Below are 12,345 nucleotides of genomic sequence, written 5' to 3' on the forward strand. Positions count from 1 at the left end.
CACTTTTTCCATGAGGAAATACAACATTCAGGGTTCTGTCCATGCACTCGATCACTCTCACTGTCTGCTCACTGCCCCCCAACTCCCCAGGTGGAGGCTGCTTTAAACTCCATTTTGTAGAGGGCCAAAGCTTTCAAAAATGTAGAGTTGTACAGGATTTCTGTCCTACTGGTTGGTTAAAAACAAAAGAGACCCCACCAGCACCTTCTGAAAGGAAAAGCTGACAAATGCCTTTGTTGTACTTCAGAAATTCCTCTTGGAGAGATGTTAGAAATCAGCTGGTTTTGCTGCTCCTAAACTTGATCACATAATCTTTGTAACAGTTAATGAATACCTGCCTCTTACAGTGGATATTTGATTGTTATTTGTGTAAAACACAAAAATCAGCAGTGAGACACGGGGACCTTTGTGAGATATTAAGAAATGGGAGAGGTTCCAGCTCTGCTGGTCTCACCCTTCCATCTTCGAGAGGCCCAGGGGGGAGAACATGTGCAAAGAGATAAGGAGAAAGCAACAGCTGGATGTTCTTTCCCCACTCTTGGCTGCACACGAGTGCCAAGCTGGGAGACACTCCCCTGCAAGCAGCAGGCACTGCACAGCTTTGGGGCACAAACACAGTGGATAAGTTCATTTAATTAATGCTGCTTTGTTTTAGGGGGTGTGCAGGGCTTTGTGTGTTCCTGTCCTTCAGCAGACACTTCCAAAAGGAAGTCTGAAAGGAAAAAAATGCCCAGCAAATAATTCCATCCCCAACATGCAGACGGAAACAATCTCTCAAGGGCTCAGCTACTTCTCTCTTCAAAAAATACATTGGAATTTACTTTAGCATCCAAAGAAGGAAAGTCCTTATTGACCCTTAAAAGAGTATAATAATTTGCAAACCTGTGGCCCCCCAGCTCCCTCGGTTAGCTGCTCACCCTCCTTGAACCTGAGCAGGTTAACCTGACCCTGCAAAGTCATCCTCTTCTGTTACAGCACTGGCTTTGTAACACAGGCCAGCATTGAGAGTTCACAAGAGTTCCACAGGAACTTGGGACACTGGGGGACAATCCATGTAGCTGTTCTTTGCCACGACAGCAGAAGAGAAATTAGGGAATCAAAGAGCATGGTTGAAACACTCCTGTCCCTCTCTTGTTCTCACCCTGCTTCCATCTCCTGTGTATTTCCTGCTTATGCAGGAACTGAATTCCTTTTTTACTCGCACAAGTGTCTTGACCCTTTTACCCAATTTTTTTTCATCAGGTTGCATCATTTTAGACCCTGAAGGAAGAGATCCTTTAATATGTTACCTTACTCTTGGACCCCTGTTCCCTGCAGGGCCTATTCCTATGGGATTGCTCCAAGATCTCTGAAGAGGCAGCCTAGAGAAAGCCTCATGCCCTCGTGCCCAGGTGGCCTGCAGCAAACACCCACAGCAGGTCACCCTGACCAGACTGTCCTGAGCAGAGCCCCTACGTCTCAACTCACTCATCACCCACCCCAAGACACACTTTGACACGTTCCAAGACATCACCCACCCCAAGACACATTTTGAGACATTCCAAGTGCTGCCACCAGATCCACCGAGCCTTCCTGGTCTGTCTTTCCCAAAGAGTGCAGCCCTCCACAGCCACGTGCCAGAACAGGAGCCAGCCCAGCACAGCCCTGCAGTCACAGGGGGATCAGAGCCCCTGACTGCATACAGACACTGCCTGCAGAGCCTGACAAACTCAGCACCATCCCCAGCAAGAGACTCCCATGGTGTTTTCCCAGGCTGCCATGGCTTGGCATCTCCACTGGTCATGAGAGCCTCTGGAAGGGAACAAAGGTTCTCAACCAACCAGTATCAGGTACAAGCAGTTCTGCTAAGCACCATCACTTCAGCAGAAACCACAAATAATGCTGGAGCTTCCCCTTAAAACCCAGGGGCCTCCAGTTCCCAGCTCTGCAGCAAGGGTGCTGAGAATCGGTGTAAAGGGGGCTGAGGTTTTCCAATTGTGTTCTCAGGCTGGAAAGCCCCACATGCCACTCCTGCTGGGATGCCAACAGCAACCAAAGGCATGGAGAAAGGGAAGGGAAAGACCATGTTGCCCGTGTATAAACAAATCAGAAGTTACACCTGAACAGCCAGAAGGAATGAGACAAAAGGACAAAGCACCTTCCACATCAAAAACAGTGACATTACACACAGGTGAGGCACAAGTGCAGAAATAGAAGAACTGAACAAACATCAAAAATACATCAGATTATTTTTCAGAAATTTACTAAAACGCACACAGATTTGCCACAAAAACAGTTGAACTCCACTGTATTTCAACAATAGGTTTATTTTAAGAAACATAACATGACATTAAGTAAAAATGCAAAATTGTGCAATTATGGCAAAATGTTTAAAAATCCACACATTTGCCCTCATAGGACTACAGTACTTCTTACTAACATACCTGAGCACTGAATGTTGGATGCCACTTCTCAACAGCCTCACGAACAGGGAGCTCTTGGATCTCTTGTAGAACATACACACACTGCATGTCTGGTGCACCAAAACTGCCTTGAGTTATTCTAAATTTCATTGATGGAAGCAAGTGGAAATTACAGAATGTTTCCTTCTAAAGTAACTAATAATTTTGGAAGAGATTTACACTCACCTAAGCTCTTACAACACTAGAAATTCATTTCATAAAGGGAAATAAACAAATGCAAAAAAAAAAAAAAATCCAAATGAGCAAAATGTACAGATCACTGTTCAAATATTATCAGTACCTTTGGTGCAATTATTTTTTTTTTGTGCTGTGCAAGTTTACTTAAGCCTGACTCTAAAGCAAAACTTTACCAGGAATCTGACTTTCAGCATAACGTAGAAGCATTTAAGAATTGGCAAAATGTCACAGCTACATTACTGTCTCAACAAACTCCTCATGCAAAAGATTTAGTATATTCTACTCCCACAGCAATTTCCAGGATTTAGCTTTCAAACACACAACAGACTTGGATCACACCCTCAGTTTGAATGGTTAAACAGAATGGAGATCTTCGTACTTTAGTGCAGATAAACAAAATTAACAAACCTACTGCAGAATTAACCACAGCATATTGTACTTCTATACATCACATGACCAGTCAACTGCTAACTCAATTCTATTTCATAGTTTCAAGTAATATATTGAAATTTGTTCTACTAAATAAATATAGATTGTCAAAAAGCAGCAAGAAATCTTGTAAATAGTCAACCAAGCTAAAAAAAAAAAAAAAAAAAGTTACATAACACTTTGCAAAAAAAAATGGTTTTACACACAGATGCAACACTGTTAGGGAGGGTGCTTCAGAAAGCTTGCAGCTAGAGGCCTACAACAGCGCAAAGAGAGCTAGCCAAGGGCTAAGGATCATTAGTTAAACATTAAATTAGTTGTACTTTTCAGAAAACCCCTTATTCTTGGCTATGCATATAGATAAAACTATCCAGAGGAAAACTAAACAAAGAAACGACACACCTCAACGCTGTTGGAAAACGCAGTCCTAGCGAGAATTGCCAAATTCAGGAAAAAAAAACCGAAACGCAGGTGCTCGCATCGGAAGAAGAGTTTGGTGAATCTCCGGAAGATGAGGTATGTAATGCAAAGAGGCATTTTTATTTTGCTTTTCGTTTCACAGTTTTTTGTTTGTTTTTGCCTCTCAAACATTTTGTGCAAGAATTAATAAATAGAACCAGGCGAGTATTTTCATGTGTTAGGAAGATTCCATTTGGGAACAGGAAGACCACATAGTAAACAAACATTATCCAAATCCTCAGCCATGCCAGGGGGATAAACAATGAGCTGAATATTTGGCTGACTGAAACATCAGCTGTTAAGCCAGTTAATGGTAAGCACTTTCAGGCAGTGGTGGCCAGTGCCATGTCAAGTTAACTGGTTTACTTAGGTCAACAGGAAAAAACAGGAAAGAGTAAGATAACTTAAAGCTCTACAAAAAGCAGAGCTGTAAGAAACCTGGTAAATTACAGCTGATGCAAGTTTTAGGAGTCCTCTTTTCCCTTTTAAATCCAATTTTCACTACTGAAGTAGAGGCTGAACTTCAAACTTATTTACTTTTTAAAAATAAGTTAAACGTTAAATACATAAAGACAGTGTTGCAATATATTCCTTATTCTGTATTTCCCCTAAGATCATGTCAGCCATGGATGCTTATTGTCAATTTTGCTTTAATACACCGGATAATGCTGACAGCTCAGTAGTGCAATTTTTCACATTATAGATCAGAAGGAAATAAAAGATAGTTGGGGGCTTGACTGCAAAGAGAAAAGAAAAACAACTTGCAAAGTTAAACCACACTTTTCCAATTCATCAGAGCACATGCCAACTCTGCACATAGCACTGTAGTGGAGACAGAATGAACACTCCACACAAAGAGAAAAAATAAAAGAGAATCAGTATTATTAAGGCCATATCCTGTCACCATTCTGTGCAAGAACACCACTGCAGTAAAAATGTTATGTTAGAAAATAATCTGATGACAGGACAGGGCCTGAAGACAGACACACACTCCATGGAAAATAACAGGCTGTCTTACACAGTAGCAGAAGGCTGGCCCAGTTCAGACAAACAAGTATTAAAAATGTACTAGCACCATCAACTTTTGGGTTAAAGCCCTTTACGGGGTGAAAAAAATGTATTAATCAGTGTTACAAAAAAAAAAAAAAAGTTTTTAAAGCACTACACCTATGTGGCAAAAAACAGGTTTGGGGTTTTTCCCCCACTATCATTAAGCTCAATCTCAACAAAAATCCACAGACAGGAACTGGTACAACAATATGAACAGGCCTCCATCCGGGGCAAAGGTACTCCACAATCCAATTCTGACTTGAGTTTTTCTCCCAAATTGCAGTGCACAAACAACATCACAAACATCTTAGCAGACTTCAAAAACAGTACAAAAAGAAGAGATCATTATGAATCAGGATCTACCATTCCTCTCTATGTACTTTCAGTCAAAATTAAAAAAAAAAAAAGCAACAAAACTTAGTGATATTGCCTCAAATTTTACCCGTATTAAAAAAAAAGAGAAAAAGAAGAAAAGTCACTTCAACACATCTTGGACATCCTTAACTATTAATGCTAGATTTTCTTTCACTGTAGTGCATAGTTATCCTGGCTCTTCCACTTAATTTGCTTTTACCACAAAAAAAACCCTTTACTATGACATGATTAAGTGTTTACCAGAAAAAAAATGCTGATAATTGCACTTTGTAACCTCCTTCTCACTTCCCAGGAAAATATCAGTAAATATGAAACTGAACCAACAAGTCCCTCCCCAGACTGCAACCTTTAAAGAGCACCCATCCCCATATACAAAAAACTGTCTGTTTCATCTTACAATAAATACTGACAGAATTTCTTTGTTTTCTTTTAAGACATGTTTTCTCTAGCATCAAATTACCACTGAAATCACTAAGGCCTGTTACTGAAAAAAAAAAAAAAAAAACCCAACCAAAAAAAAGAATTTAAATAACTTTCTGAAGACACTGCGGATACAATTTAGCAACAACACATTCAAAATGCCGGCCTAAATCCCAGAGCCTGTCTGGAGTCTCGTACACTTTCTGCCACTGGTCAGCGACCTCATCATACTGGTAGAGTGAATTCTTCCTGCTGGTTCTGAAAACGTGTTCTTCAACAGTGACTTGAGTAGCTCTGACAAAGAGATGGAGTTTGTTTTTGAGGAGAACAAGTTTGATGTAGGGATTGATGGACTGGTCGCAGGGGAAGTCTTTCTTTCGAGTCCACTTGTTCTGCTCGATGTCGTAGGCCTCGACGGTGAACATGCGCTGATGGTTCCCACAGGTGCCAGCTATGTAGTAGATGGAGTCGTTGTACACCGTTGCCAAGCCTTGGATTCTAGGCACAGTCATCGGGGTCAGAAATCCCCAGTAATCCTTCTGAGGATCGTAGCAAAGGAAGAACTCCCCTGAAAAGAGAGGAAAAATAAAACAGAACTCCTGCTTTGTTTCCCGACCAACAGTTCTGCAGTAATTGAGCTCTCGGGTGTGTTCTTCCACAGACAGAAACACTCTGCATTTTCTAGAGCCTGGATCCCAAAACAAACACCCCAGCACCATCAACTGCTTTCCTTTTAGTGCTTTACAAAAATATTAACAGCATGACTAAATCCTACTCCGAGTTTCTGGTTCAGCTGAAGCAGAGAGAATTTGAAGCATATTTTACACAGAAATATGTGCAAACACATATTACACAGTTCACAGAGTTTCTAGGTATCCTAGAAAGAAACACATTTTACACAGTTTCTAGGTATCCTAGAAAGAAACACATTTTACACAGTTTCTAGGTATCCTTTATTACTTCTAAACCGTGCTTTTTAATTTAGGACAAAACTTTTCAAGATTCCAGTCTTGAAATATCTGAAGTTCATTTGTTGCACTCTAGAACATCTTCACAATGTGTCACCTGCAGATGGGGAGTCTCACAATTATTTGCTCAGTTTTAGCAGCTTTCAAACCCTGATTTCTGTCTTATACTACACTCAGACTATGAAGCTACTGGTATCAGGTGGCTGGGTTACAAATTTAGGCTGATTTGTTTAAAAGGAGGCCAGGTGAGCTACTGATTCATGGTTAGGTTTGTGGTTAGGTTATAAAACACCTCTGCTGCTCAGTGCACAGAGCAGCAGCCACACACTGCAGATAAAGGAAGTTCAGATCACCAAAAACTCGTGCTCTGTACATTTCATGAAAAGAACACAGATAAAGACCACCTTGACTTTCGTAAAGTCCAGTGGGAGAAAGGCCTTACTTCTGCCAAATACTAGCAGAATTCAAACCAGACATTATTTCACCAGGCTATCTTAACAATTTTAACCAAGCTGCTGTGACCAAACAACTCAAGTATAAAAAAAGAATGCAGAAGTGAGACAGTAAAATTGGTTGAAGAGAGTTTAAATCTTACAGATAATACTAATTTTGATTATTCACTTTTGTTCCACAGTGCAATCTCCTGTGACTGACCCTAGCATTCCATAGGCATTTTCACACTCCCATCAATTGTTATTAACTGCTTCTAACTTAGGAGTTTTCCCTAGAAAAATTACTAAAAGCTAACCTCTTTGTACTACAGCACAGCTCAACCAAGGTTTTGTCTAGCTACCCATACCACTACTCTTCAGAATTTGCTGGTTAGCACAGGAAGTAGCTTATTTGTATGAGCAGTCAGTTGTCACTTAAAGCACTGAAGCACAGAATCAGTGCAGCTAAAATTTGTGAATGAGGTGCACTGGTATTCTATAGGTTATAATAATATCATCCACCTTTTATGAGTTCTAAGAAACACTAAAAGAACAAATACTAAGTTCAGTATTCTTGAGCATTCCTTTCTAAAGAGCTAAAGCAGACTTCTGAGCCAAGAGAGATTTAAAGAACTTTTTAGCACAACAGAATTATTTAAGGCCACAACCAACAAGAGTGGAACATGATACAGAAACAATGGGAGAAGAAAACTGCAAGTCACATGGAAGATCAGGAATGCAAAGTCAAGAAATAATGTTAACTTCTTCTGGTAAATAATAAGGACCTTACAGTATTGTCTATCCTGTTTCTTCCCCGTGGTCCAGCTTTGTATGGTGTGACCCAAGAAGGAGCTGGTGTGCATCTGAGACCCCAACTTGTGCAGGTGTTCACAGAGGTGGCCCTCAGCAAAACAAAACTGGGACACCTCCCCCTCCTTCCTTCTTTCCACTTTGTGGGCCTCTTACCACAGTCTCTGCACTTTTCAGTGTGCACTGAATGTGCAGGCAGTACTGTAATTACTGACCAAAGAAACAGAGTTAACTAAGAGAGAGCTTTATCTCTTTCTAGTTTCTAAGATGACTTCAGAAAGCAGGGTAGGGCAGGAAGCGACAGCTTAGAAGTCATTAATCAATTTTTACAAGTCACCAAGAATAAAGACACCAGGAATTTTCTCAGCTTTAGCCAAGTAAAATGCAGTGCTTTTTCACAGGACAGTATCTTTTCTTCAGCGTTGGTGCATTTCACCCAGGCAAAGATTTAACAAAGAATTTTCAGAGTTATTTTAATACTGTGTTGTTGACTCAGAATACCACCAAAAATGCCATCTTCGCCATAACTCAGCATCACAACTTAGTGACACATTCCCAGGGCATGAGAATTCAAGCAGCAACCTCCCTCTTCCTAGTTCCCCCCCACCCCATTGCCCAAGGGGGTTTTTCCAAATTGCTTAAGAAAACACAGACAGTCAGAATGAACAATCCCCACTTCCAATAAAACACCACAGAGGCAGTCAAACCACCTTACCCTGTAAAACATAGATGTTATCCTTATACTCCACAGCGCTGTGGAACTCCATTGCCACTGGCATGGGACACACAGCTGTCCAGCAGTTCTCCCGGCTGTCGTAGCACTCCACAGACTTGAGGGAGTTCCGCCCATCTCCTTCATAAACTCTCCCCCCGATGGCGTACAGCTTCCCACAGCAGTGAACCAACTTGCAGCCTATTCTGGCCCGCAGCAAAGGAGCCTTGGGAATCCACCTATTGCCGGAGTGATCGTACATCCAGAAATCGCTCTCGGCTCGGTGGTCGATGGAGACCTCGCTGCTGCTGGGCCTGTACCCACCCGCAATGTAAATGTCGTTATCAGGAGACACGAGAATTCCCACCTCCCTCAAGTCATTTGGCGGCTTGCATAGTTTAAACACTCTCCCTGTGACCGAATCTAAACAAGGCACTGTTTGCTTCTTTCCTGAGTGTTTGTGGGCAGCATCGAAGCATATGATCATTTCGGAAGCGGTCATTCCAAGCCGTTGCGTGTAGCCGTTGGCACTGGGTTGTCCCTTTTGTACGCAGCTTTTGGCCATCGCCTGTGCAAACGCGGGAGGGATTTTCTCCAAAAATGTCTCGTCCAACAGAGGCATACGGATGCATTTGGCAAATATTTCTGGAAGGTGCACTTCTCTCTTATTTTGTTCGTGCTCAAACCACCTTATAATGCTCTCATAAACGTGTTCTTCTTTATCTACGTTTAAATCATCGCTGTTGAGGATACTTATCAGTTGGTCTTTTCTCAACTGAAGAAACTCTTGCTCTTTGGTGACACTCAGAAACTTCTTGCGAATGTAGTCTTGTGACCTGTCTTTGAGTTCCTGATGACCATAGTGATCAGCAAAGATGAACACCCCAATGGAGTTCTGCGGGTCCAAATGACTGATCATGTATTTAGCACACTGGTCTTGTATGGAAGGGATCTGGAAGATACTGGCTGCAGTGAACAAAGCTTGAACGTTGGCCTCTGTCAGCACTACTCTGGAGGTATATGCATAGTTCAACACCAAATGCATGGACTCTGCCTCCACGCCAACGATCCGAACTTCCTTCTGCGTGCTCTCGGTAAGGCCGCTCGTGAACATCGATCTGCAAAGCAAACACCCAGCGGTTTGTCTGCAATCGCCTTCAGCTACAGGCAAAAATTACATTTATTGCACAGCCAGCCCCAATGCCTTTGTCCCTCCGTCAGCACAAACGCATTTAGCACAGGTGTTACACTTTCCTGTTAGGGTACCGAAATTTGAGAACATTTCTACACTTAACTAAGCAGGAAGTTCCACTTTTGTTTCAGTATCTCACTAACCCCACGTTAAAATTCACTGAGTTTACAAGCAAAGGTCTTGACGTAGCCAAATCTTTGCATTCAACCTTCAACAAGTTAAATTTCATATGCATACTCTAGCATGCTAAAATATGTAACTTGAGAAGAAAACAAATAGTTGCAATATGTTCTTACTGTATCTCTGATACTCTCAGTACTGGGGGCAGTTTTGCCTGGCTTAAAATTGTGTGACATTGTCTCCAATGAAACTTTCCTTTGAGAAACAGACAATTCATTGACCTTAAGAGAACAGTAATCTTTACTAGCCAGGTGCACTATATTACCTATAAATACACAGAACTTACTTTCATTAAATGAAAATCTAAAAAAAATCATACCTACACTACTATTCTAACTGCTTGATCCCCACTAAAACAATGGATGGTTTTACCTGAAATAAGGACTGATTGCAGCAAGAACATTCCTGTGACAGGAGAATGTTTTCCCATGATCCACTTCCACCACAATATCTGTCAGCTGTCCTTCATCATACATGGTCTTCAGCTGTTGCAGAATACTACAAGCATGGAAGGGGTCCATTCCACTGGAGACTTGGTTTGAGGGAGGGACTCCGTTCAGTGTTTGTGAAAACTGACTTGGTTCTACAAAGGAAAATTGAAACTTTAACAGAAAACAACCAATAACAAACCCCCCACCCCTAAAAAAAAAAAAACAAAAAAAAACAAAACAAAAGCCTCCAGAAAAATTCATACACGAGCCAAAAAACCATGCATGACCAAGAATTAGCACAAATTGATATTCCACACTTCCTCAGCATCATTATCCCTCAAAAGCAAGCCAAACATTGTCAATGGTGAGTAAATACATAAAGAGACCTCAAAGAGCCCTTTTCTTCCTTTTCACGATGTACATGTCAGTTACTATTCAACTATAAAGTTTATACCCCTATAAAGTTTATAACCATTATGGAAAACAATACAAATACTTCACAAAACTGGGGAAGGGGAAATCAAGTCAAGAAAAACAACACTTATTGACCTTTACATGAAAAGGGACACAGAGGAATAAAATAAATCCCCAAAGTACCCCACCATTACACAAGCCTGTATGTAAATATTTAACTTCACATTGAAACAGGAACTACCTCCTGCCTTACACAAGTAATGAAGAAACAGCCCTACAATAAGTCTTAACTTAAACTCAAAGAAATTTGTAGATAGTTACATGTTTTCTCTACAAATAAAACAGAATTATAATTTGAAATTTCTCAGGTGTGAAGGAGCTCATATATCACCGTGGAAACATATTTAGTGGAGCATATGCTGCTAAATAACATGTGATAAGCCTAATGAAGTAAATCCCAAAGTGAAAATTGAGCAATAGCTCAAGCACAAAAATCTGTTTCGTAACAGCACCAAAATTTTTACGCAACAAAAACAACAAAGGAGAGCTCAAAAGAAAAACATTAGGTGGCCAGAGCTGCAAATCAGGTAAAGCTGCTGACTGCAACACAGTGCTTCCAACAAAATTTAGGCAACACAAAGGGGCAGAGAGGAGAGAGAGCACACCCTTTTTCACAGAAGCCTTTCATCAAGCCCACTCGCCTCTCCCGGCTGCGCCCCCCTCCCACAGCAGGGGGGTCCCTCACGGGACAGCGTCCCCGCAGCCTAGCACAGCACAGAGCCTCGCTCAGGAGCCCTCTCCCCTCACGCCATCACCTCCCACAGCCGAGCACCGCTGCCCTCCCAGGGACCCCTCCCAGCCCGGGCACCCCCGAGCCGCTCACACGGGGCTCCCCCCAGCACAGGCCCGCAGCCCCTCAGCGCCACTCCCCCCACCCCACCAGACACCCCTCAGCACACAGGCCCCGCTACCCTTCACCAGGACCCCCGCTCTCGCACCGGGCGCTCCCCCGGCGCCCCGCACCGACCTCCCAGCGCTGCCATCCTGGGCCCCGCTCGGGCAGCGGCTCCGGGGGCGGCCCGGCAGGAAATGTCACCGCGCCGCTTCCCCCGCTCACCGCCGGCCGCGCACCCCGCAGCATCGACAACACCGATTGGTCAGTGCGCCCGCTGCCTGCCGGGAAATGTAGTGCGGGCCGGCAGGCCTTGGCGCGCGGGGCCTGCCGGGAGTTGTAGTCCCTCCAGAGCGGGATGCCTGGGAGTTGTAGTTCAGAGAGGGAGGCGGACTCTGCCGGTCGCGTAGCAACGAGGCGGCGGCGCCTGGGGGCGAGGCGCCATTTTGGGCCCCAGGACAGGGCCTGGTGGGCTGTGTGGGAGCTGTTCCCTGCCCACTAGGGACACCCGGCAGAAATGGCCTCTCCAGAGGGGTAAATTACCCCCTCCGCCCCCAATCCCTGCAGCTCTCCTGCCCACGCTGAGCTCCTGGGGCAAACCCTCGCTGAGGGGAGCGGAGGTGTGAGCCGGAGATGCCCAGCGGAGCTGCTGTCCCCCTCAGTGCTGAGAGCCGGCAGAAAGGGGCACAGAAATGCCTGCCAACGACCTGGTGCTGCAGGATGTGAGACCCACAGCTGTCCAAGTCTGAATTAACCTTTGATAGAAACCAATAACCTGCTGCTTGGTCTGAAAGCTTGTTACACCAGGAATATTCTGAATTTTTCCAGGGTTGGTAACCCCAGCATGCTGTGAGCAGGCAGATCAGCCCTACCTGTCCCACAGAGTGCAGCACACAAGTGACCTTTTTGTTGCCCCTGACCCTTAATACCACATTTCTCTCTC

At 43.5% G+C, this 12,345-nt stretch overlaps 1 protein-coding gene across 1 annotated transcript; it reads right to left on the reverse strand.

Moving 5' to 3' along the window:
- Window positions 1-2,229: 2,229 nt before the first annotated feature.
- On the reverse strand, window positions 2,230-11,649 carry KBTBD8 (kelch repeat and BTB domain containing 8). The gene is made up of 4 exons (XM_041425873.1): window positions 11,538-11,649; window positions 10,038-10,248; window positions 8,297-9,411; window positions 2,230-5,940 (listed from the first exon to the last, which is right to left on the reverse strand). The coding sequence occupies exons 1-4, from the start codon at window positions 11,551-11,553 to the stop codon at window positions 5,477-5,479; spliced, it is 1,806 nt and encodes a 601-aa protein (XP_041281807.1). The 5' UTR covers window positions 11,554-11,649; the 3' UTR covers window positions 2,230-5,476.
- Between the last annotated feature and the right edge of the window lie 696 nt (window positions 11,650-12,345).

The sequence above is a fragment of the Onychostruthus taczanowskii genome, unplaced genomic scaffold (assembly GCF_017590055.1).
Source record: "Onychostruthus taczanowskii isolate IOZ18803 unplaced genomic scaffold, ASM1759005v1 scaffold9, whole genome shotgun sequence".
Taxonomy (NCBI): domain Eukaryota; kingdom Metazoa; phylum Chordata; class Aves; order Passeriformes; family Passeridae; genus Onychostruthus; species Onychostruthus taczanowskii.